Source organism: Camarhynchus parvulus, chromosome 1A (genome assembly GCF_901933205.1).
Source record: "Camarhynchus parvulus chromosome 1A, STF_HiC, whole genome shotgun sequence".
In the NCBI taxonomy this organism is placed as follows: domain Eukaryota; kingdom Metazoa; phylum Chordata; class Aves; order Passeriformes; family Thraupidae; genus Camarhynchus; species Camarhynchus parvulus.
The window spans coordinates 37,760,349-37,783,198 of record NC_044586.1 but is presented as its reverse complement, the minus strand read 5'-3'; the positions used below and the strand labels follow the sequence as shown (position 1 = coordinate 37,783,198).

The 22,850-nt window shown below is 40.9% G+C and overlaps 1 protein-coding gene across 1 annotated transcript; it reads right to left on the bottom strand.

Annotated features, from left to right (window-relative positions):
- Nucleotides 1-1,820: 1,820 nt before the first annotated feature.
- Nucleotides 1,821-22,219, bottom strand: GNS (glucosamine (N-acetyl)-6-sulfatase). The gene is made up of 14 exons (XM_030959580.1): nucleotides 22,009-22,219; nucleotides 21,412-21,471; nucleotides 20,545-20,751; nucleotides 19,389-19,454; nucleotides 18,886-18,984; nucleotides 16,442-16,609; nucleotides 12,913-12,995; nucleotides 11,497-11,615; nucleotides 10,749-10,852; nucleotides 10,300-10,401; nucleotides 8,990-9,097; nucleotides 8,214-8,324; nucleotides 6,194-6,354; nucleotides 1,821-5,403 (listed from the first exon to the last, which is right to left on the bottom strand). Exons 1-14 carry the CDS (start codon nucleotides 22,162-22,164, stop codon nucleotides 5,328-5,330), a joined length of 1,620 nt encoding a protein of 539 aa, XP_030815440.1. The 5' UTR covers nucleotides 22,165-22,219; the 3' UTR covers nucleotides 1,821-5,327.
- Between the last annotated feature and the right edge of the window lie 631 nt (nucleotides 22,220-22,850).

The following is a 22,850-nucleotide window of genomic DNA, read 5'->3' as shown; positions in this document are numbered from 1 at the left end:
AGCAGCCCAAAGGCAGGAGGACACTCTTTTCTAAAGGTGGGGCTTAATTGCTGCTGGTGTTTTTTCTTTAATACTCTGCAGAGAAGCTTTTCAAGTTACTATACCATTTCAAAAGACCTGAAATACTTTTGTGAGGTTTTTGCCTTGTTAATTTGAACGCTTCAAAAGCAGAGGAGAAAAACTACTAAGCAGGTAAAAAATGTAGTTAGCCCTGTAGTGTCAGACTTACATGTTTTTGGTATTATTTTAAAACATCACAGCTAAGCAAAACCACAACACACGGGTTTTTTTGCTTAGGATTTTCATGTTGTAACAGAAGATCTCTATGTTCTTGATTTGGATCAGTCATTGTAATGTTTTCCTTTCATCTACTGCCCATTTTAGTTAGCTGGTAACAGAAGCTAACTTCTGTCCTGACAGAAGCCTCAGGACAAAGGTAGATCACGTGAGCTTTGCTGATGCTTTCACTGACTTTCATCAACAGCATGAGAATATCCCCATGAATCTTCAGTCTCATCCTTGATGCCTTTGCTCAACCCATAGGAATCTACAAAGTTATTCTTGCCAAGCAAGAGTCATGCAGCTGGCTTCTCCCTAGAACTTGCACAGGAAAAATGAGGAAGTGGGTGATTCAGTTGAGTTCTATCAAGTCCCTCTTATTCCTGTTTTTAGAAAATGGGTGGATTTTGGCAGCTGGAGTAAGTTCAACACCTTGAGAAAGCAGCTTACTCTGAGATTTGTGAGCAATTACTGGACCACAGCTCTAAACACAGTTCAGTAGATACTATCAAAATACTGACAGCTGAATCTGACTAGAGCAACATCTGGAAAGCAATAGATTAGCACTGCCCTTTCTTTCTAATAATGGAATTCCCCTGCTCCATCCCTTGAATGAAATATTAAGGCTGTGTATTTCTTTTTCTAAAGCAGGTGATTCCTTTAGCCTTGTAACAGCAATTTTCTTCACAAATGTGGCTTGTTCTTAGAAATTAATGACAAGGAGATGTAGCAAGCTTCCATGACCCTGATGGTAGTGTCACTTGGGCTGTCAGTGATGGGAATGTCTAAGTAATACAGAGTGGCCCTTTCTTGTGGTGTTACAGTAAACTTTATAGTTTTCATAAGCTGGAACATCAAAAGAAAGCAAGCAATGTGCAGGCAGCCATTAAATATTTTTGTCTACTTAATGGAATACTGCTACCTCCCTGCTGAAGGAGATAAGAAACTGATACCACATGATTAAGCAGAAATACAAATAAAATGCAGAAATTCATGTTTTAGCAGCTTGTGAAAGCCTCAGACTTAAACAGCTTAAAGGTGTACCAAGTCACCACCTTCCACAGTTCAGGAAATGTATGTAGTATTTTTAAACAGAATCATCCAACAAATTCAGTTCTGTAACAGGGATTAAGGTGAAGTAGCATGTATCTTATTGTTGGTCAGAGTTTCCATTTGGGAAAAAGTCTTCCTCTTTCCTGGTGCAGAAGATATTACTCCTAAATATGAACAGCAGTTTCCCCATTGTGCTTTCTGTTTTCCATCTATTCAACTACACCAGTTTCCAAGGAAATGCAAGCAAGTACAGGTTGTGTTTCACTTTGTTCCCTCACCTCAGGGTTTCTTCCTGGTGCAAAGTAGTCAGGTGGTGTCCTGCTAGACACTAATAAGATTCCCTGTGGCCATATGAAGTAGCCCATTATAGGCAGGAGGGCAGTAAAGCAGAGGCTTTTAAGGGCTTATAAAATAGGAATTCAGCCATTACACACATGACACAGCTTATTCCTATAGGGAAGTTTAACTCAAGCTCAGTAACAAAGATAGGAAGTTTGATAGGCAGTTTATTTTTTCTTTCTTCAAAAGTGCAGCAGTGAACAGGGTCCTCTGGAAGGGCACTTTCTAAACAGATGTTCAAAACAGCAGAAATATACTCACAACATGCTACAGCAAAGTATGCTCACATACAGAGAGACACACAAAGATAATTCATTGTAATTGAATCACAATAAATGACAGCTGTTTCATTATGTTCATATACTGCAATCAGCTTGATGAATCAGTCTCAAATTTAACTTGATTGAAAAGGTATTATACCTGCTTTGGGTGTGTGTTTCCATGTACGTGTTCCTGCTACAGCTTCATTCCCCAAAATGAAGAAGCCCAGTTTTCTGGGCCCACGCTGGGTAAGCAGGTACTGGCTGTATTCACTTATGCTGAAGTGATGATAATGAATGTTGGTTTGATTTATGGTAACATAAAGAAGTTATTAATTGATTAATTGTATTTCTCCCTGTATAGTATCTACTTTACCAGATCGGATAATTTAAAAAATCACAGCTCTGCTTTTGATAATAATGATTTTTTAAAAAAGTAAAAAACATGATCACATTTTATTTAAACTCAACTCTGTAACAGTAAGGCCCTTTATTTAAAACTGTGTATGTTTAACATGAATGCCTTCCATAACCAGGTATAGATGCAGCTGTGGTCAAATAACAGATGAAAGGGAATATCCAGAAAGACCATTTAGTTTTAAAATAACTTAGTTGGGAATTAGATCTGGATAAGAGTCAAAGATCCTTCATAGTGTTTTTTTAATTATCAAGGATAAGAATTAACACTGTTCATTTGTGGCTGTAAAAATACTCAGAATTAACTGCTTTATGGCAAAAGACACAAGTGACAAACTGCTCTAAAAGCAATGGAAGGCAGGCAGCTCTTGGTTCCTGTTCTTCCTTTAACTACATGCTTAAATTAACAATTTTCAAGTCTTTATCAGAAGTGGGAGTGAATCAAATATTCTTCTAACCCACTAAGTAAGGACTGATTAATTTAATTCTGAATTTCAGTTTAATAGAACATTTACTACCTATGCCAGATTTCAGGTATAGTGTGGTTCTCTGACAGTGAGTGTGTTAAATTACTGAGCCTTGCAATGAAATGCTTTACAGGTATGTGCAGACAGCAAGAGTATTAATTTGGGTAAAACATCTGGTCACTCATACTGAATAATCTGCATCAATTCTGTCAACTTTCATATTACTAATTAGGCAAAAAATAAATTAATTCAAAAGAACATGTCCTTGTTAGGGCTTAAAATCACTTTAAGAAAAGACTGTATTAGAGTTACATTTCTGTACTCATAACAAAGTTTTTTCTAATAAGGAGCAACAGAATGCACATTACTTGCACTGAAACTTAAGCAGAAACTTGATGTAGGACCCAGATTTGATAGGACTGATGAGGGTTTAATGTGCAGCAGTCAATGGATTTCACACTAGTCTCCACACAGCTACCAAAATGAAGTTTAAACAAAGAACAGGTCTGAATTGCTAGAATTCTCCAAGCAAAACACTACCTACACTACACATGAGCTCAGTAAGAAAACCCTTGGGAGCATGAAGACAACTTTGGTTTGGTTTCTAGAGACAAAACAGTGCATAAAGGATACTGATGGCCAATACTAAAGCTTGAGAAACAAAAAGCAGGATAAAGCTACAGTTGTAGTTGAGAAAAAAAAAAGTCCTGAGTTTTTGAAAGCATGTAAGGAGTCTGACTATCCAAAACCCTCTGCATTTATACAGATGCCTCAGCTGAAACATTACCTTTCAAGCTTTTTTTTCTTCCAAATATTTGGTCACTTCTGAGAGATCTGAAACAAAAGTTCTATAAAAATCAAACCTGTAGACCACCGCAGAAGTTTGCACCTCTTAAGCTACATTAAGGACTTCTGTGCCTCAGAACTAAAAGCCAAGAAAATTCAACTTATTTTATTGTAACATTGCTTGTATCCAGTTGGTGGATCTGCACACTGGGGTATGCATCTTCACAGTTTTGAGTCATACTTTGTTGCCTACTTAATGATTAGTTAAAATAATCATGCTCTCTACGGGGGTAAGAGATGTGAAATAACTGAACACTAAATAGTTTTGCTACAGTTTGTTTGACAAGGGAATGATTATCATGCCTGAAAATAGAGTTGATTTGCCCACAAGCAACACAACTTGTCTTGCAGAAGATCCGTAATTCAGTGTTTCCAGATGGTGTTTTGCCAGTGAATCTATACAGAAGTTACATGGTAATGCAATTTTGTGTGTTTTTCAAGATTTAGAAAGATACTCAAGTTTGGGTGCACATGATGGCTGCATTTCAGATAAGCCTAATGAGAAGGCTGAAAAGACATCACCCTTTTGGAGGGAAACCAAGTGACTTCTGCCATGCAGACCTTTGGTGTGAAGGCCACTTTTTGAAGGTTCCAAGTAGTTAGGTCTCAATCAAAAAGCAACACTCTATGAAGCATTTAAACTGCCTAAAATAGCTCTTAGCTTAATGTCTAGTGAGCCATGATTCTATGATTTATTTTTACCTAGTTGCTTTCAAAATAATTTACCTTCAAGAATCTAATCAACATAAGAAGTTAGACAATTCAAGACATTTGGAGGTTAGAAACAGATCACCTCTACTGTGGTACCCTGGTTGTTGGATTTTGTTTATTTTAGTATTACTTCTGTTTGTGTATTAAAACAGACTGAAGAGTTAGCTCAAAGCACAGGCACACTTACTTGAATTCTTGTTAGTATCAACAGTCTCTTAACTCACTAGGACGTCAGTCTAAAACCCTAAAAGGTTTTCCAGTAGTACACAGTAACCCAGCCTAGTATTTAAAACCAGGAGGCTGAAAGTACATTCTTGTTTGCAAGCTACCAAAGCTGTCCTACAAAACTCATTGGTCTCATCTCAAAGTGGTTGCATTGAAAGAAACTAGTAGGTGGATTTTAATTCTGTACAAGACGCTTGCTACTCAGATCCTACACTTTTGACTAATGCCCTCCTACTCTCTTCTGGCCTAGGGGTTGCTATTGTCCTTAACAGCCTGGAGCTCAATACAGGAAACCTATAATTAAGCATAGATTTTAAGGTCTGTGACACTGAATATGGGTGAGCATTACTGTGCAATAGCACCTGCCTATCTAACCTGACTCAAATACACACTTATTTTTTAGAACAAAATAAACTGTTCAGATTCATAGACATAGGTTCACCTCTGTGCCTGTGATATGGAAAGGTAATTGAAAGACAAAGGTGGTAATCAATGATCTGAGCAAGACAGATTAGCTGTGTCTAACAATTTACAGTTAGAGTTCAGCTGTAAAATATATATATTGCACAAGGCAACCAGCTAAAGACAAGGGATTTCCTTCCAAACAAGGTTTGAAAAGCCCATTAAAAGTCTTCCAGCTGTAATCAGCGAAAGTTAACAGAGACAGACCTGCTGCAGTCACTGGAGGAACTGGTTGGTGGGAGCCCATTGCAAGAGGCCCTTCAGGGTCTTACAAGAACTGTGCAGAAAACCTCCGAGCCCGCACGCCGTGATTGCTGAACATGAGCCGTGGGTCAAACCTGTACCTGCAGAGAGGAGCAAACAGAGTCAGTGTCAGCTGCTCGGCTTGCAGGGACCAGCACTTCCACAGAGCTTTGTGCTGGAAGAGCTCTGGTACGAGGCTGTGTGAGAAGCTGCTTCCTCAGCAGTACATAGCAGTGCTATTACAACAGATAAACTGTAACAACATGCAGCCAAAAAGCTGAGTCTCCAAAGAAATAAATCCTGGCTACAATGTACAGGCAGCATAGGGGCATGTATAGAACAAAGCATTCAGGAGCTACATTCTAACAGAAAGCTTTGCTGTCCCAAATGACAAACTTACGTAGCACTTTAATGACACTATAAGGACATTTTAAATACTGCTTAAAAAGCTTTGGTGCAAATGATCAGTGACTGAGTTTTGAGGCATAAAGTGCTATTTACTTCCAACAGGTAATACAGGCAGCTCAGGAAACGTTCTTGCAAACAGCATTTACAGGAACAATCAGAGCTAGTACTTGGGAAATAACTGCCTGTAGAAACCAGCAGAACTTTTCTAGGTTTGTAGGCAAACCTGAGGTCAGTCTCTTGACTACTCAGAACAGCTAAAGTGTACAGTTGTGCTAAGTTAACAATATCTGACATTAAAGCACTAGTATCATATCATCAAAGTTATACACGGTAAGTTAAAATATAGATTAACCATTAAAAAATAGCAGCATCAAGAAACCATCTCTATTAAAAAAACAGTATGTACATCATAAAAACCCTCTATAAAAGCTGAATTTAAAACCTACATAGTTATATTTAGTAATGAAGTGTTCCAGTGTTTACCCGGGATCGAAGACACCTGGCGTACGGCATGTTGCTCCTGAGCAGGACTGCAGCATCATTAGTCGATAGTTCATCTTCTCTAGAATTTCTTGATCAATTGTTTTAGCAATGTTATTGATCTGGTGTGGATCTGCAGTCAAGTTATACACTTCCACAAACACCTGTAGAAGAAAGTTCCTGCACTGTATTAAGTCTTGAATGCTAATTAATAGTCATATTATTTGGGAAGAATGCTTTTTGGGAGCACACAGTCTCAGATGTTAGTTTGAACTCTGCTGCAGCAGCCCCACACATAAGCTCTGTTCAGCCATGCAGCTGCCTGGTCAAAGACAGGACAGTGTGCAAGCAAAGTTTTGCAGTAGCACAGTTTTGTTGGAAAAGTTTTTACTTTCACCTGAAGTATTCACCTGCCACAGCAGATTCTTTTCCAACACTTGTCTTATGACTGTAAGACTATAGTAAGAGGCCTTGCCTAAGCTGGCAGTCTTTTCACTAATGGATCTTAAAATAACTTAATTTCATGACCATTACATCAACATTCTATACTCATTAGCTACTTAGAGCTATCATACCGAGACAGGTGTCTTAACTTCTTCATGTTCAAAACAGCTGAATACAAGAATGCTACAGCCTCAAACAGAAAAAGCTTATTCTGTGTGCATGTACTTTGAGTTTTGTCTGGAGGATTTTAGGGCAGACTTGTTTTTTTGTACATTAAATCTCTAGACAATTCTGTGGGACAAATACTGGTCAATAGTATCTCAAGAATTTAGCTGTGGTTTTGTCTGTGCTAGAGTAGGAGGCCTGACTGCAGATGATACTGATAAAAACTGGCTGAGTTGTGTCTAACTTTGATAAAGACATATCTGGACAGACTTTGGCCTTTTTCTTACAAGGTTCACAGCAAGGTTGTGGAAGCCACATTGTTGCACCATTCCCATACTGTTGGTTTTATTCCATCTAGCTCAGGTATGCAGAGTGACCCAAAAATGCCACAGCTATACCTTCTTAGTAGAAAAATCCCAAAGTGACATGAAGAGTATTATTCAGTCAACTTTGGAGACTACTTTTACAAAGAAATCAACAAGACTTGTTTAACTTGATCATCATTTGTCAGAAAGGGGAAAATCGAAGTCCAGGGTCTGCTAATTGGTATTTTGGTTTCCTGTATAGCTTTTCACACTATCTAACTGCAAAAACATCTTGTGGGATTTCCTCCCCTGGCTTAAGCTGCTCATCGTAGACTATCATACAACATAGAGTGTGGTACATATTACTGGGCATACCTGCTGCTCATGCAGCGCCTGCACAGCTGCTGACAGCACAGTTTGTTAGATCTGTGACCCAGCTGCCTCAAACCATGCTTGTTGGAGCAGCTGTGTGCAAACAAGCACAACTCAAGATCAGCCCCGTGACACACCACCTTTTGTACATACAGCATGCGCTCCCGTAGAGAAACCTGAGCAACCTCTGAAGGGGGGACGTTATGTCCCTTATACCCAAACTGCTCAAGATAAGGTCAGAGACCTTTCTCACACTTGTAACTTCACCACTATTTATGCCAGACAAACAAGGAAATAATAGATGAGAAATTATTAACCTGGAATTTCAGGTCTGTCCAAGTAAAAGAGTGGAACACTGTACCTCTGCTGGGTTTATGGTATCAGAAAATATTCGTTGCTTAAAAGAGACTGCTACATGGAGCTAGGCTAAGAGAGAGACCTGAAACCAGTCCAGCACAGCTCCTTGTGAGGCTGTTAGGTGATACCAGAAGGTAATAATCATAGTTTAGGCCTCACTCCCCTCCCACACCTTTTTGCCCCCCCTTCTTCCCAGAACCCTGCAGTTCAACTACAGTTTTGGTCAAACATTCACAATAGGAGATAAGTCCTTGAGTGTTTATCCTGCAAGCAATGCCAGTCTGCCTTTCAGAGTACTTCATGGAAACCTTGAGAGCTGATAAGAGTGCAGACAGACACAGGTTGTGCACAGTTGACATCTGCTAGTCAGACAGACTTACCTCCCGGTCATCAAACTCACAGTACTGCAGGTCCCAGGCAGCTGACAGGGTCCTTACACAAGCATACGTGTTGTTATAGGAATCTTCACACACACAGTCTGGGAAGCAATGCTGTGAGGCAAGCAGCAAACAAAAACTTCAGGGCAGAAGATGAACTTTTCCTAGAGTCTGTACCAGCTCATGTTAACTGCAGCTAACAAATAAACACCCAGATCTTAATTTAACACATGCAAATTTCCACTGGGGATTTTAAGCAAAAACTCAGTGTTATTAAACTCACCATGACTAAGTGCATTTTGTCTGGGAAACAAATGTACATACACAAGAGAACAGCACGACACACTACTGAAGACAGCACGAATGGGATGCTTTACTTTAGTAAAGCAAAGCAAACCTGCTTCAATTTAGAGAGTAACTAGTGACTTAAATAATAATCACAAACAAGAATTGTGCAATTGTGCAGGTTACTAAAGTTTAGAAAGAACATTATGTCATTGCCACACGCTTGACTTAAGCCCACACCTTCCTGCATCAGTCTCCAGCCCTGAGGCTCCATAGATTCCCACTGAAAGGGTTTTTGTGATCTCTCTGGTCATATGGACATGTCAGTTCCACATGGCTGGACATCTCCTTCCAACTGTCAAATGCTGCACAGGAGCTACAGAGCTGGCTCCTACTTGCCAACACACTGGGAGCTTACAGAACCAGGTTAGCCCACACAAACAGGTTTAATTCAGCAGCTAGTCCCTAATATTAACAGATCTTGTCTTACTTACTGTGACTCCAGGTCCTAGGCCAGGACAGGTAGGATCACTGCCATTGTATCCTTCTCCTTGGTACTCCACCAAGAAGTCTGACCTCCACGTGACATTTTTGTCTCCTCTCTACAAGAGGTTAACATAACTTAGTATCTACTGTAATGTAAAATAGAAAAAATTCTCCCTGCTTGGAATAACACTAACACTATCCACTGCTTACTAGGCAGTATCAGTGTTAAATAATTAGCTTTAGGTTAGAAGGTCTTGTGTAACTGGAAGACAAGGATTAAACCAAAAATATTAGTACACCTTCCTGTAAGGGTTTAAAATACTGTCTTCAACTTCAAAAGATCATGCAGTAACACCAAGTAGGAGGCACACGACCAAATACTACTATCCTACAGACAAGATCCCTGCAACAAGGCTGTTCCCCTTTGATTTGTATCACATTACCACAACAGATGGAAAAAAGATGCCCTTGGCAAAAAACCAACCAAGCAAAAAAAGAAACAGCTTTAAGAAACAACTAGGTTTTAACCTGGTCTATTTGTAGCTGCATTTTAAAAGAAAGAGGAAGATGAAAGTTTACAGTTAATATACAGCACCACCACAGGCATATGCAGCAAAACAATGAGTTTCAAATTTGATTCCACCAGAGTTTAGAACAGGTGCCTCTTACCTGCTTCTGTCTAAAGAACAGCTTAAGGTTTGGATACAAGGTTTAAAGAGCAAAGCACCATTTGAAGTCTGGATGATCTTTCCAAGCTTACTTTCCAAGTAAGCTGCCTTCAATTTATAGACTAAATTTAATTAAAACTAAACAGATCACCTGCAAGCAGCTTTATTTAAATAGGCTTCTGCTCACCTATTAGAAAGGTCAAGTTTACTTTATAAAACCACATGCACTCTTCTACAGTTTGGCAGGAAACACCAGTTCTACTGAAAATGGAGTCAAACCAAAGATTTAATAAGAACAATCTCCTTTTCTCCTATTCCTATGTTGAGAAACGCTAAGGAAAAGGGGAAGGAGAATGCAAGATGGAAACAAAATACAGGCTTCAAAACAGGAATTATTACAAATGTGAGGATTATTCAAAGATGACACAGCTTTCTATTATAGTATGACCACAAAGTTGTAGTGCTTATGAAAATACATCAGCATTGAAACATACCTACTTTTTTCACTCAGCTATGAGCATCCCACTTGAAAACAACATCAAAGGAAGAATCTGGGTTATGAGTCAACCTAATCTATCATAGGAAGTAACACTGACTTTGAAGAATTACCCCTGCAAGAACCATTGGTTACTATCCCTGTCCCTACTTACCAGCAGTGGCAACAGTGACATCCCATCCATCTGGGTCTTATTCAAGTCATATCCCGCAATATCCAGAATAGTGGGACCCAAATCAATATTTGCAACAAGCATCTGCAGGATGAGAAGAACTTAACTTCAGAAGTTCAGAACCTATTTTAACGCTACCTAATTTCATTTTTATGGGCTAATTAACCCTGAAACATTGAAAAGCAGTGGTAGGGAATTTGGAAAGTGAGTTCAAAATTAAATTGCTTTTGTGGCCTGCAATGGCTTAATTTGATTCAAGCAGGAACAGACAGCTTTTTTATGAGGAGGCCTTTGCACTTTCTTCCACTCTGTGAACTTCATTTTCTGGATACATATATATATATATGCAGGGCAACAAATTAGCAGCTAAAGTGGTAACTGTGAAACAACATTAAAAATAAATCTGTACTGGGATTTCACGTCTTTCTTACCTTGTTTGTCTGATTTGGTTTTATCCCTGGTCCTCGAACTAGCAATGGAACTTTGATATCAAACTCATAGAGCTGCCGTTTGTCTATTGGCAAAGAAAACTGGCCTAAACGAGAGAAGATGGAAAAGTGAAATGGCTTCTGGTTTACATTATCAGCCTAGTGTTACCATAGAGTGGCTTGGGTTGGAAGGGGCCTTACAAAGATCATCTAGTTCCACCCCATCTGTTATGGGCACGTTATTACCACCAGCCCATTTTTAAAGAAGAGTGGTTGTTAACCTGAACTATATTAACAAATTGGAGGACAGCAAAGAATTTCAAAGTATGAGCCATATCTTACAAAGCTTAACAGCTTAGATACTGCACTTTTAGTTGTACAACATGATACAAACAAGTCTTTGACATATTTTTACTGGATAACCCTCTTATACCAACTCTTCCTACAGGACACAGAGACCCTTCCTTTATTTCTGTCCCAATTTTATGCAGACCAGGATACACTGGTAGAAATTAATGCTGAAAACCATAACCAAATATAACAATAAAATATAAATAACAATAAAAAATAACAATAAAATCCCAAACACCCCACACTGCAACTCCAGATTGTTTCAGAATTTAAATTAGTACTTCTGACATCTATAGTTTTCCACAGCTGCTGTTCCCATTTTCTGGAGCGGTCATGAGGGTGAAAGGTTATGCAATTCCTGGATCCTCTGCAAATAAGCAATAAGCAGTGAGAATGTTACCAGTGTGGAAGCCATTGTCTGATGTGTAAAAGATGTATGTGTTGTCTAACTCTCCATTCACTTCCAATTTCTTCACGAGTTTCTCTACCAGGTCATCCACCGACAGCAGAGTTTGCCACCTATACAGAAACAAAGTACTTCACATTTGACAGTGAAAAATTTGGAATAACCCTGACTGCAAGTAGGGCACTTATACCTTGCTTCCAGTCAGCAGCATATGCACTGTAGGTGAATTATTTTGCTTACAAATTCTGAAAACAAACTTCATAGACTACTACACTATTTTAAAGGCTGCAATTAAAGATAGAAATACATTGTTTGTATTCAGTTCTTGTTGATTTCTGTAGTGTCTGTGAAAGACATCAAAATGCTGATTACTTACTACCTGGACACAGTGAAGACCAACATTGAAGTGTCACAGTGACAAAGAGTCAGTTATCTCCTGCAAGGTCACTTGTTATTAGTTCTTTATATGTAGTTTAAAATGCAAAACAACCGTGAATTTAATTGTCTTTATGGGATCCTTTCTGCTTGAAAACCTAGAGCTCTTTTGTATTACTCATGTAATGTTAGGGTCCATTATTTCAGTGTCTCTAAAGCCTTTGACAGCTACAAGTTTTTCTCTGTCATGGGCTGCTGAGAAAAGTGATTGCTTCCACTACCCTCTACAGACTAGTATCATGCTAAATTAACTACAGCTATTCAATTCTTAGATTCTGCTGTCTCTCAGTTTAAAATTTTGTTGCATAATTTTTACCTTCATGTTTTATAAAGCAAAAGTCTGAAAAATCTTGGGTTTCCATCTCCAAAGTGACCAGATAATGCCTGGTAACAGCTCAAAATGAAGATCAACGCTTTAGGTAATGTTTGTTTCAAAACTTTTAAAGAAAGCATCTGTGGTGCAAACAAATACCCTTGCTCTTTATTAAAAAAGGGAACAAGTCATGTCTGCACATTATTCACCACATCCCCTTTATATAAAGAACTCTAGCACTTGCCCTGGCCTGTACATTCCCATGTACAGACAGAGACAAGATTAATAAATCAGATTAGCTGGCAGACAGATCAACTACATTTGATGTACTTCATGTAAGAAACTGGAATAAAGTGAAGTAGAAGGTAAGGCCATTTTAAAATAAAACCCTGTGGTGGACTGAAAGAAAAGCAATAGAGAGATCAGTTGCAATTGGTCTTTTTTGTGACAAATAATGGCAGCATTGGTGAATACAGTATTTCTGAAGCCAAAGTTTACTTGCAAAATGTAAACAAAGTCAGGAGGTCTTCTGAGACAAGTGCCAGAGAACTATCAGGGGTAATCTGATATCAATTGTCAGACTTACTACAACTTTTTAAAAAAATCCACACCTTTTAAATTCTGATTAGAAACCTTAAGCAACGGGTAAGAAAAATTCTTACCGCTTTCTGTAAGCATCATCAAGAAACTGTATTGAAGAGTTGCTCATTGGAGTCTTTGCTTGTCGAATTAACCAGTGCTTGTTCTAAAGAAAAAAAGACAACAAAGATTAGAGTATGGGAGAAGTATCAGGTTTTAAGCCTTTCTTAGAGCAATTACAAAAACAATTCCTGTGAAAAAGTCAGGCAATGCTATCAAACTGACCTGACTTTGGTTTTCCCTGTTGGTTTATGTAAAATCTAAGCTTCAAGATTAAGATACAGTACAGCTCCATTACACTCAGCCCTTGATGAGAAGAAAAAAGATGTGGATCTTTTCAAAGCAGTTCAGGGAAGAAAACTGTGAAAGGATCTAGGGAAGGCTCTCTCAGAGGTAAAAGTGATAGTGTAAGACAGATCTGAGGAAAACAATGTGAAGCATTGAGCATCACTGTAAGACTGGACTTGGCTGTCAGAAGTGAGGAACTTTTGGGACTAATATTGGCGAGCATCTCAACAGGTAGCAAGGTGGGCAAAAGCTCCTGCACCCAAAGCAATTAGAATTACTTAAGTTATAAACAGGTGAGTTCAAATATCTGTAACAGTGCCACTATCAGATTCTTGGCAGTCTAAGAAATCAGGGCTGGTGACTACTGAATGGAACAGAACACCATTATTTTATTTAGATTTTGAATCCAAAACAAGAGCATTTCTTTAGCTGCAGCATCGTGGATTCTTCTAGATGTATTCCCAACTTTCAGAAACAGCCCCTTTCTTTCTTTCCTCACCTACACCCCCAAAGTAACAGAGATGATATAATTCATATAGAAAGTGATACTCCCATATTGAAGGGCCAGTCTGAGCTGGGTCACCTGCTGTACAAATACATGGGAAGGTCTGTTGTGAACAACCTGGAAGTTAGTATTAGTGGGGATCAGAACAAAGAGAACAGTCATGTCAGGGCAGCTTTACATTTTTCATTTAGTAGGTCAGAGATGACCCACTCATCACCCTCAGCTGAAGGCTGTATTTAGGTGGTCACCCCTCTGTGTAGAGCCTCTTGTTATGCAATTTCCCTCCTGTCACAAGCAAATGACTGAAGGGCTCAGGCTTTAGGGACTCACAACAAAGTGACTCATATCTCAGTTCCCCTGTTTTCTGCTCTTGACTACCGAAGGAAAGATTTTTGGCATGAAGACTTAATACTGTGTCCAGTTTACTTCAATTCTGTTGCATTCAGCTGTTTCTTTTATAGGAGTTGTAAAACAATTCTCTGGAGAGACACAGTCTCTCATCTGAGAGAGGAAAAAGTAAGGAAATACAGCACAAATCCTGCCTTCAGCTGAGCACAAATTCTTCAGAGAACAAAGGAGCTGGCAACATCACCAGTGCACCAGCTCCTTTCACAAGGGCTGTGCTTAGGAGAGGAGCTTCATAAAGCACAAGCACACTGGGTAACTCAGGCAGGTAAGCAACCTAGTGCAGCAGAATCCTCCTCTTTGAGTATTTTATTCTTCTTACCTTTCTCTGAAGTTTCAAAAACTTCACACAGCACTCAAACACCTTTGTGGATTTCAATAAACTTCACACTCAGAGCTCCCAAATCTGCTTCCCTGTCATATCTCTTTCAGCACTTATACAGAAAGCAATCCACCAATCCTGCTGTCTCCCTAAGCTCCATTCTTGGAGAAATTTTAGGAGACTGAGACAATATACAGTGTGTTGCAAGAATCAGAACACAACTGAGCTTTGATGCAGGAAAACAAGGTCTGCAAGGGAAATACCCAACACATACCTTAAACAACTTCTCTTTTAGAACAGCTTAGATAAATCTCATCTGATCTATTAATAAATCTGCTTGGGAATCCAAGCTGCTGATCATTTCACACCACTTCTAGCTGAGGATCCAAAGGAGAAGTTAAACTCAGACTCTGATCAGTGACATATACAAGAGTTTAATTCCTATTTTCCATGCTGAGATTCTGCCTAAATGGTTCCTCTTAGTAGTTCTTGCCCACATCCAGTACAAGGAAGTGAGGCAACATTTCTTTAGGAGTCAAGACTGTACAATCCAAGACTGTCAAGCAAGCATTACAACATCAGTGAGGGTCTTAGCCTATTTACATGTTTCCTGCTACTGTAGGAATCACGTTTGCCCTAGAGAACAGTGAAGCTCTAGAAAACACTGAAGTTCCAAGAAGACTTTGGCTTCAAGACCACAACACTGCCAGCTGCAGAAACACACATTAGCTGTGTCTAGGAAGGAAGGTAATGCTAGTCTGTTCCTCTAGTAAAACTGCTGTATCCACAGATACTAATTGTCAAACATGAAGTCCAGCATTTTGTTCTGTATTATACAGGCACAGGCAGAGCTCTTATACCACATAAGGGAACTCCACAGTGCATATTTTGCTAGCTGCTGACTTCACTGGTCAAGTTACTTCTAAATCACTATTTTAAAAACACTTTATTACAGTAATGGAGTCTTAAGACAAAATCTGGAATCCCTTTATGGAAGAAAAAACCTCGATCTGATTCCCACTCTCTAGTTTGAAACTTAAAAAGATTGGGCTAAAATATTTGTTACAGCCTGCAGCCCTTTTCTGTCTTTTCATTCATATTTTTCTATCACACTGATGAGCACATGTCATTTTGCAAGCTAAGTCCTCAGCTAAAAACAAGTCTCATTCTGTACTACAGGAGTCACAGTGACCTGAGGTATGACTGGGCTCCTGATAGGCATTTAGGCAACATTATCTCAGTCTTAAGATTAGAAGCAAATGAACACTGAACAGCAATGCATTCTATATTTTAAATTACTTGAATCAAAAATACAAAACTTCTGTAAGTTTTCACCAAATTAACTGCTTGAGAAGTTCACACACTGGCAGAGTAAATTGCAGCAGATTAGTCTGAACTAGACCATATCTGGCCATATTTGCTGGCAGTGGAAGATACTGCCCTGTCACAAGGATGTCTGAATTTGTAACACTAGGTTATTTTAGCAAACAAGTTTTCTAAGCACTCACTAACCCTGGGCCCTATGGTTCATGATTCCAGAGTCCTCTGATTAACCTGACATGCTTTCACCTTGGGGAAGCTTTGCCATGAGCTCAAGGAATGGACTGCCCCCATCCACAAGCAGATGTGTGAAGAGAAAGGGCTCTTGCCATTCTTCACCCAAGCCTTTGAGTAGCACATTACCTATGCCTTCCCCTGAATATACCAAGAGCAATCATAATCAATTTTTAAGAGCTTCAAAAGAGTCTACAAACAGGACACAGAATTCACTTTTTGTCTTTATCAATCATAATTCCATTGTACTACCATATCACTCTTGCCACTATGTTGTTTTTTTACAAGACATTAGCGTGCAAATATCTCAAAGTCACAACAAACTTATCTGACCCTGACACACACCCATTTAACATGGCTGAACAACCAGTAAGTAGTCATAGTACTCGCCTATTCTATCTAACATGCAAGCCAGGGCCACTGCCTTCTGCTCTCACAAACTAGAATAACCTACACAGGTTCTTGCTAGTTAGCTTACCTTGCCATGAATATTAAAATTGCTGTTTCTTGGTGCACTGACATTCTGAAAGCTCTTTGTATACTGTGGAGCAGGTGTCCAAGGGGAGTGTGGTGCTGGCGTTGCGATCATCATAAAGAAGGGCTCAAAATTAGATTTGTACTCCAAGAAGTCCAATGACATGTTGGCCTGTGAACAGTGTTGTTGGAGAAAAGTCATGCCTCAAAGGAAAACAGCAACTATTTGACAAACCCAAACTAGACATTCATGACTTATTTAGAGCTTGGTAATACTGCAAACATTTAAACTATTTCAAAAGCTTACTGCTTGCTCATCTACAAATGTCTAGAACAGCAGTTCATAATAAAAATAACCCCAAGTAGCTCATGTTAAACAAATCATTTTTCTCACATCTTCAAACAACTTTCTACTTCAGACCCTTACATTAATTAGGCCTGGAAAGCTCATCAGAAGTTTGGGCCTATTCCAAGTACAATAAAATCTACCTATACTCCAGCTTAATCAAGTAAAAACAGAGCTTTCTTCAACATAGTCCAAGTCTGAGACTAAGATGCCATCTCCCGTCTGACAGATCCCATTTTAAGAGCTTCAGCTTTCTTCAGAAATAGCAATAGTTCTGAAAAAAATATTAAGCCCCACTGTTTATAGCCTATGCTCATTCTGCTGCAAGATTACAAGGGTTGAAAACAGAAGGTCTGGTGAAGAACAGCGTCCAAATGCACACACTCACACCACTGCACTTTCATTTTTGTTTCAGCCTATACACAATTTCAAGGAGCAAGTTAGAAGAAATTGTGAGTTCCATTTTCACTTCCTCTAGGTCAGCTTTTAAAATTAAAGCTTCAAAGGTATTACTTGTAGATGAGTTCTTCAGCATTCAAATCTTGCAACATTTTCTCCTGCCTGATTAGTATACCCCATTTTGGATATCCTTCTCTAGGGAAAAAGCAATACACCAGGAATTCCCCCTTCCTTCCTTCTAAATTTAGCATCTAAGCAACAAGGGCTCAACTTCAGTTATACGTCAGCAGAGTCAAGAAAGGATAAGAACCATTCAGAAACTCATAGCATGGCCAACTTTGATTTCATTAGGAGCTTAAACTGCGACATGTGAGAAGCGCAGTAAAAAGATTCAGGTGTCTGGATGCTTAATACCAGACTCAAGTACCCAGGTGCCCTTACACAAGAAAGCTTGAGCATCACCTCATGCAACACAGGAACTTTGCATAAGCAATTTATTCCTGTGCACTGCCCAGCAAATGAATTGAACACTGTCTCTGAAATGCTGGATACATGTTTGGTAAGTACAGGAAGAAAGTAGAAGGCAACACACTGAAAATTGTGATGCACTGCTGTATCAATAGGTAACATATCACAAATAAGCAGTTTATGCAACAATGACCTGTCGGACAAAATGCTTACGAGCTGCTGAAGGATCAAAAAATCCCAGTACAATGCCAGTAATAGGATAGTCTCACTTCTGGCTTATCAATTCCAATCTAGCTTTAGACAATGTAAATCTAAATTTAATCAGACAGCTGTTCAGTACCCTAAGAAACATCAATCTGTGCTGTTGCTAGTGAGCAGCTGTCTGTATTCGAGCCCCCAGTGGAATTAAACTCCTCAGGGTCTCAATGAAACACACAAGACTGGATGAGGAAACATTTCTAGAGAAGAGTTTTAGTGAGTGCTAACCCATACCCTGTAACCCAGTACCAACCTACACACTGTAACAGCACAAGACATTATGACTCCAGCTTGGCAGATGGGGGGGGACAATCCCCCCTCCCCAGCCCCTTGCCAAACAGGGCTTAAGAGAGCTAAAGTACCTCTTCCATCCTTCCTTACAGGATCTGACATCCTTGTTACCTGTCTTTATTTTATGCAGACAAAGAGGCTAAAACCTCCCCTGATCAGCTACACATTGCCCTCGTATACTATGAAGGATTGATTAGGCTTTAATATTTACAAGTTATCAGACTGATGGACTTGGAGACTACAAGATACTAACACATCATAATCCCTAAGAAACACAACCCTGCATGAAGTTTATTTTTACATGCTTAGAAATGAAATCCTGGCCCAGTTAATCTTTTACAGAAGTTGCATATTATAATGAAACATATCCTTGTATAAAGTAATTTAAATCTCTGCCTACCTGTTTCTTCTGCAGCACAGCAGTCAATATTAACTTCTCAGTGAGGCTACTGGCTAGCAAATGGCTGGAACCCCTTTCCTCTCCACAGCTCAAACATAAGCCTGTCATTTCTAAATATACTCGGTCGTGCTTTGCTGATAAATGCCACACACCCTCATGACAGTACAATTGTCCATTTGTGAATTAATACAGCCTAATAAATTATCTCAGCCTTTCCCAAGTCCCCAGCACAAGGCATTACCTGGTCATAAGCAGTTTCTGTACCACACATTGCAAAGTTTCTTACCAGTACATCTGTCAGATAATCTACACTGTAGTTCTCGCCATGCCTTCGTGCTTTGCCATTTACTGAGAGAGTATAGTTGTAATACTTTGAATTTTTCTCCTGTGAAAAAGAAAAGTGACACAGATACTTATTCAAAGCAACATGCACATTGATTACTTGAAATAACCCAAATTAATTGCCCCCGAGCATTTGTCAAATTGATTACGAGCATTTGCCATAAGGATACTGCAAAAATTCTCAGAAGTGGTCTCCATCAACAAAACTGGTTTTAGTGCTATCTCACACTGCTCTGGCTTTACAAATGGCTTTTTTTTCTCTAGGCACTCAATAGGAGTACCCCTTGTAAAAGCCACAGATCCAATGTACAAGTAAGGAAAAAGGGGAAGAAAATTTGCATTAAATCATTAGATGTTCTTTTTCTGCTCTTTCATGACCAGCAAAGATAGAACATGAGTTGGATTATAAAGCAACCAAAATTAAGTTGTTAAAAAAAAGTCACATACCAAAGCATACCAAAAACTCCATCCAGGAGGGACATGACCTACTCCTCCTGCATCCTCTGCTCCATACTGAAAAAAGAGAGATCGTGACTCACAGTTTCAATTATGATGAATCAAATCTAGACATTATGTTTCATATTCATGTGCTTTATTCAACACCATGTCAAGCTGAATTCAATTTCAGAATGTGGAAAACCATATATATACGCATATAAAAACACACAGAGGACCTATTAAACAAACCAGGGTTCAATAACTAGACAGTAACTGAAAGCTTAGCAATCATAATTAAAATTTAAATATTACTCCCTGCTCCATTCTGCAAGTGAAAATATGCAGGGATCCTGGAGAACATAGTGTACATATCAAATAATGAGCAGTGATCAAAACATCCATGTGGCAAGATGCCTGCAGCCTTCGTGATAACAGTTCACAAGATACTGAAGAGAATTCCACACAGACCAACAGCTTCCCTCATCCTCCCCCAAGAGGGGTAGGAACTTCAAGTAATGCCAGCCTCTTGCCGCCTCAGTGCCAAATAATCTACAACAACTCGCCTTTAAGACAGCAAAATAGGGAAAGTAGCTGCTGAGTCAGTGCCAAACTCAAAACAGAGGGTGTTTTAGAGCAACACAACGGGTTTTCTCAGGGCAGCCCTCTCCAATCTACGTGGCTTGCCTAACTGCAGGCATGAGAGACTCTGCTGAGTCAAGGGATGCTCAGAGGAAGCCAGCTGAGTTTCCCTTCCCCTTGCTGCCTCAGGAACATCAGCAGACACAAATCTGTGCCTGGCTATGAAGATTCACCTTCCATTGCTTTATTATACCACCATTTTCCAGCATGAAATGCAAAGAAAACATGCTGTTAAGAATCCTGTAGCTCATACAGCTCCTAATCCAATTCTATCACACGAGAGAAACACACAGCCTTATAGCTTTCAGTGCTGAATGTTACATCTTATTACAAACTACTAGAAACTATATCCTAGTTAAAAAGACAAAAAACTTAAAGCACACATATACAAGTGACTCAATAATAAAGTGTTGGGTAACTACTGTAAAAGAGCTCTGAAAATACCTGCTCTCCCACAAATTTGCCTCAGTAAACACTTGACTTTTACAACAAACCATAAAAAAAAACCCCCAAAACCCCAAAATACCTCATTTAAATACTTTCCAGCAAAGAATGTTTGATAACCACACATAGCTTTGAGCAGTGCTGGGAAGGTGTATGGTTCTTGAATCTTCTGCCACAACTTGCTGCTACAGTTCCCTTCCAGAGTGTTATTGACGACATGATGATTATGTGGATATTTTCCTGTTAAAATGCTAGCTCGACTGGGACAGCAAAGTGCACTGGGGACATACTAAAAAAACAGAATGAGAAGATTTAAGACTGGAATAGTAAAATAATTTTATGTCAAACTTTATAGTTTTCAAGTATCAGCTAACAGGTTGACTAATATATTAAACAGTCAAACCTACTTCTTTCTGGATACCCAGAATTATATCCTAAGTATTTTCACTAGTAAAATACTGCACATGAAACCAGCTTCAGGCCTCTGCAGCACATGCCCTTCCACTTCTCACCACCAGACTGGACATGGTTTTTAGACGGGACAAGAACCCACTTAAATCATGTCTGGTTGTTGACTTACTCCATTATTTTAGCCATAGAGGTATTACACTAGAATATGAAAAGAGTGAAGTGACTTTTCATTGTGCATGAAGCTGATGAAAGTATTAAGCAGCTTCTTTTAATATTCAGACTACGCAGTTTTACTTTACAGATTAAGGAAGTGAGCACAAGGGCTTTCAGAAAGTGAAACTACAGATTTTGAACATCCCCTTAAGTTATATTCATTTTGAGACCTAAAAGTAGGTAGCAATTGAGTTTTAAAAACCTCACATCCATATCTACAGGTTTCATAAGCTGATAGCATTTTTTGAGACCTCAGATGACCTAAAATACAAAATACGTAAACGCACATGCCTCAGAAGTTCAGAGCGTTAATGCAAACACTTACTGCATTTACAAAGGTTATTCCCATCTGGGCAATAAGAGCGTTAGTCTTCTTTAGTGGGGTCTGAAAGGAAAGCACCAAAAAGGTATCAGCTAAAAATGCAAGGATGCCAGGTGAAGCCAGGGACTTGAAGCAGGCGGCCTGGAAAAAGGCCCAACACCACAGGTTTTAGGAACAACCCCGGCAAGACACTAAGAGTGCCCTTTCGTTCTCGCTAGGGCCTGGCGTGGCCACAGCGATTGCACAAGCGGGCCCAAGGGAGCCCAAGTGTGGAGTGTTTACAGGGATATCCACCTGCAGCGGCTGTTCTAGAGAGGCCCCAGCCCCGGCCCCCCGAGCCCCGGCGGCCTCGCAGAGCGGCTCATGCCACCCGGGGCAGCCCCCCCGTGACGCTCCTTCCGCGGGGCTGCTCGGCCTGAGGCCGCAGCGAACCCCTGCCGGCTCCGGGCTGGGCCCAGCGCGACCCCGAGCGACCCTCGCCCCACACGGCGCCCGCCGATCTCGGTCTCGCCGTCCGGTAGCCCGGTACGCGACCCGGGCGGGCGGCGAGCCCCCCTCGCCACACTGCCGCCAGCCCCGCGCCCTCCGCCGCAGGGTTACCATGCCGCCCAGGCAGACATCCTGGTCGTCAGTGAGGATAAGCACCACGTTGGGCCTCCGCGCCTGCCGGACTGCCCGCGCCGGGCCGAGTAGCAGCAGCGCGAGTAGCAGCAGCGCGGCCAGCGGCAGCGCCCGGAGCAGCGCGGCGGGGGACATGGCGGGGCCGCCACAGGCGCGGAGCGGCCGCGGAGCCGGAGCAGCAGCAGCGCGCGGGCCCGCCCCGCCCCCGGCATATGACCCGGGAGCGCGGGGGGCGGAGTCACGTGGCCCGGGCGGCCGCCGCGGCCCCGCCCCAAGCCCCGCCCCCGCCAGCTCGCTGGGGCGCTTCCCAGGCGAGAGCTCCGCGCTGCGCCGCCGGGGGCTGGGGAAACACCTACGGGAGGCGTGCCGGCAGGATATAGGCAGCTCTTCTGGGCAGGAGAATGGCCATCTCCGCCAAGCCATAGGGCAGGAGGCAACGGGCTGAGACTGATGTACAGGAAGTTCCACCTGAACATGAGGAAGAACTTTTTTACTGCGCCGGTGACTGTGATCTGGAACAGGTTGCCCAGGGAGGTTGTGGAGTCTTCCTCACTGCAGATATTCAAGAAATGGCTGGATGCAGTCCTGTGCAATGTGCTCTGGGATGACCCTGCCTGAGCAGGGGGGTTGGAGCACTCAACCTTACCCATTTTGTGATTCTACCCGTTCCTGACCAGAATTACTCGCGGCTGTTACGCGTGTGGCCGGGCCTCCCTGCACCGCCATCGGGGCCGCAGCCAGAGCCCGGCTCTGGTGGCCGTGCGGACCCCGCCATCCCCTCCGTTGCAGGCGGTGTCGCAGGGACCGGCCACAGCACAGGT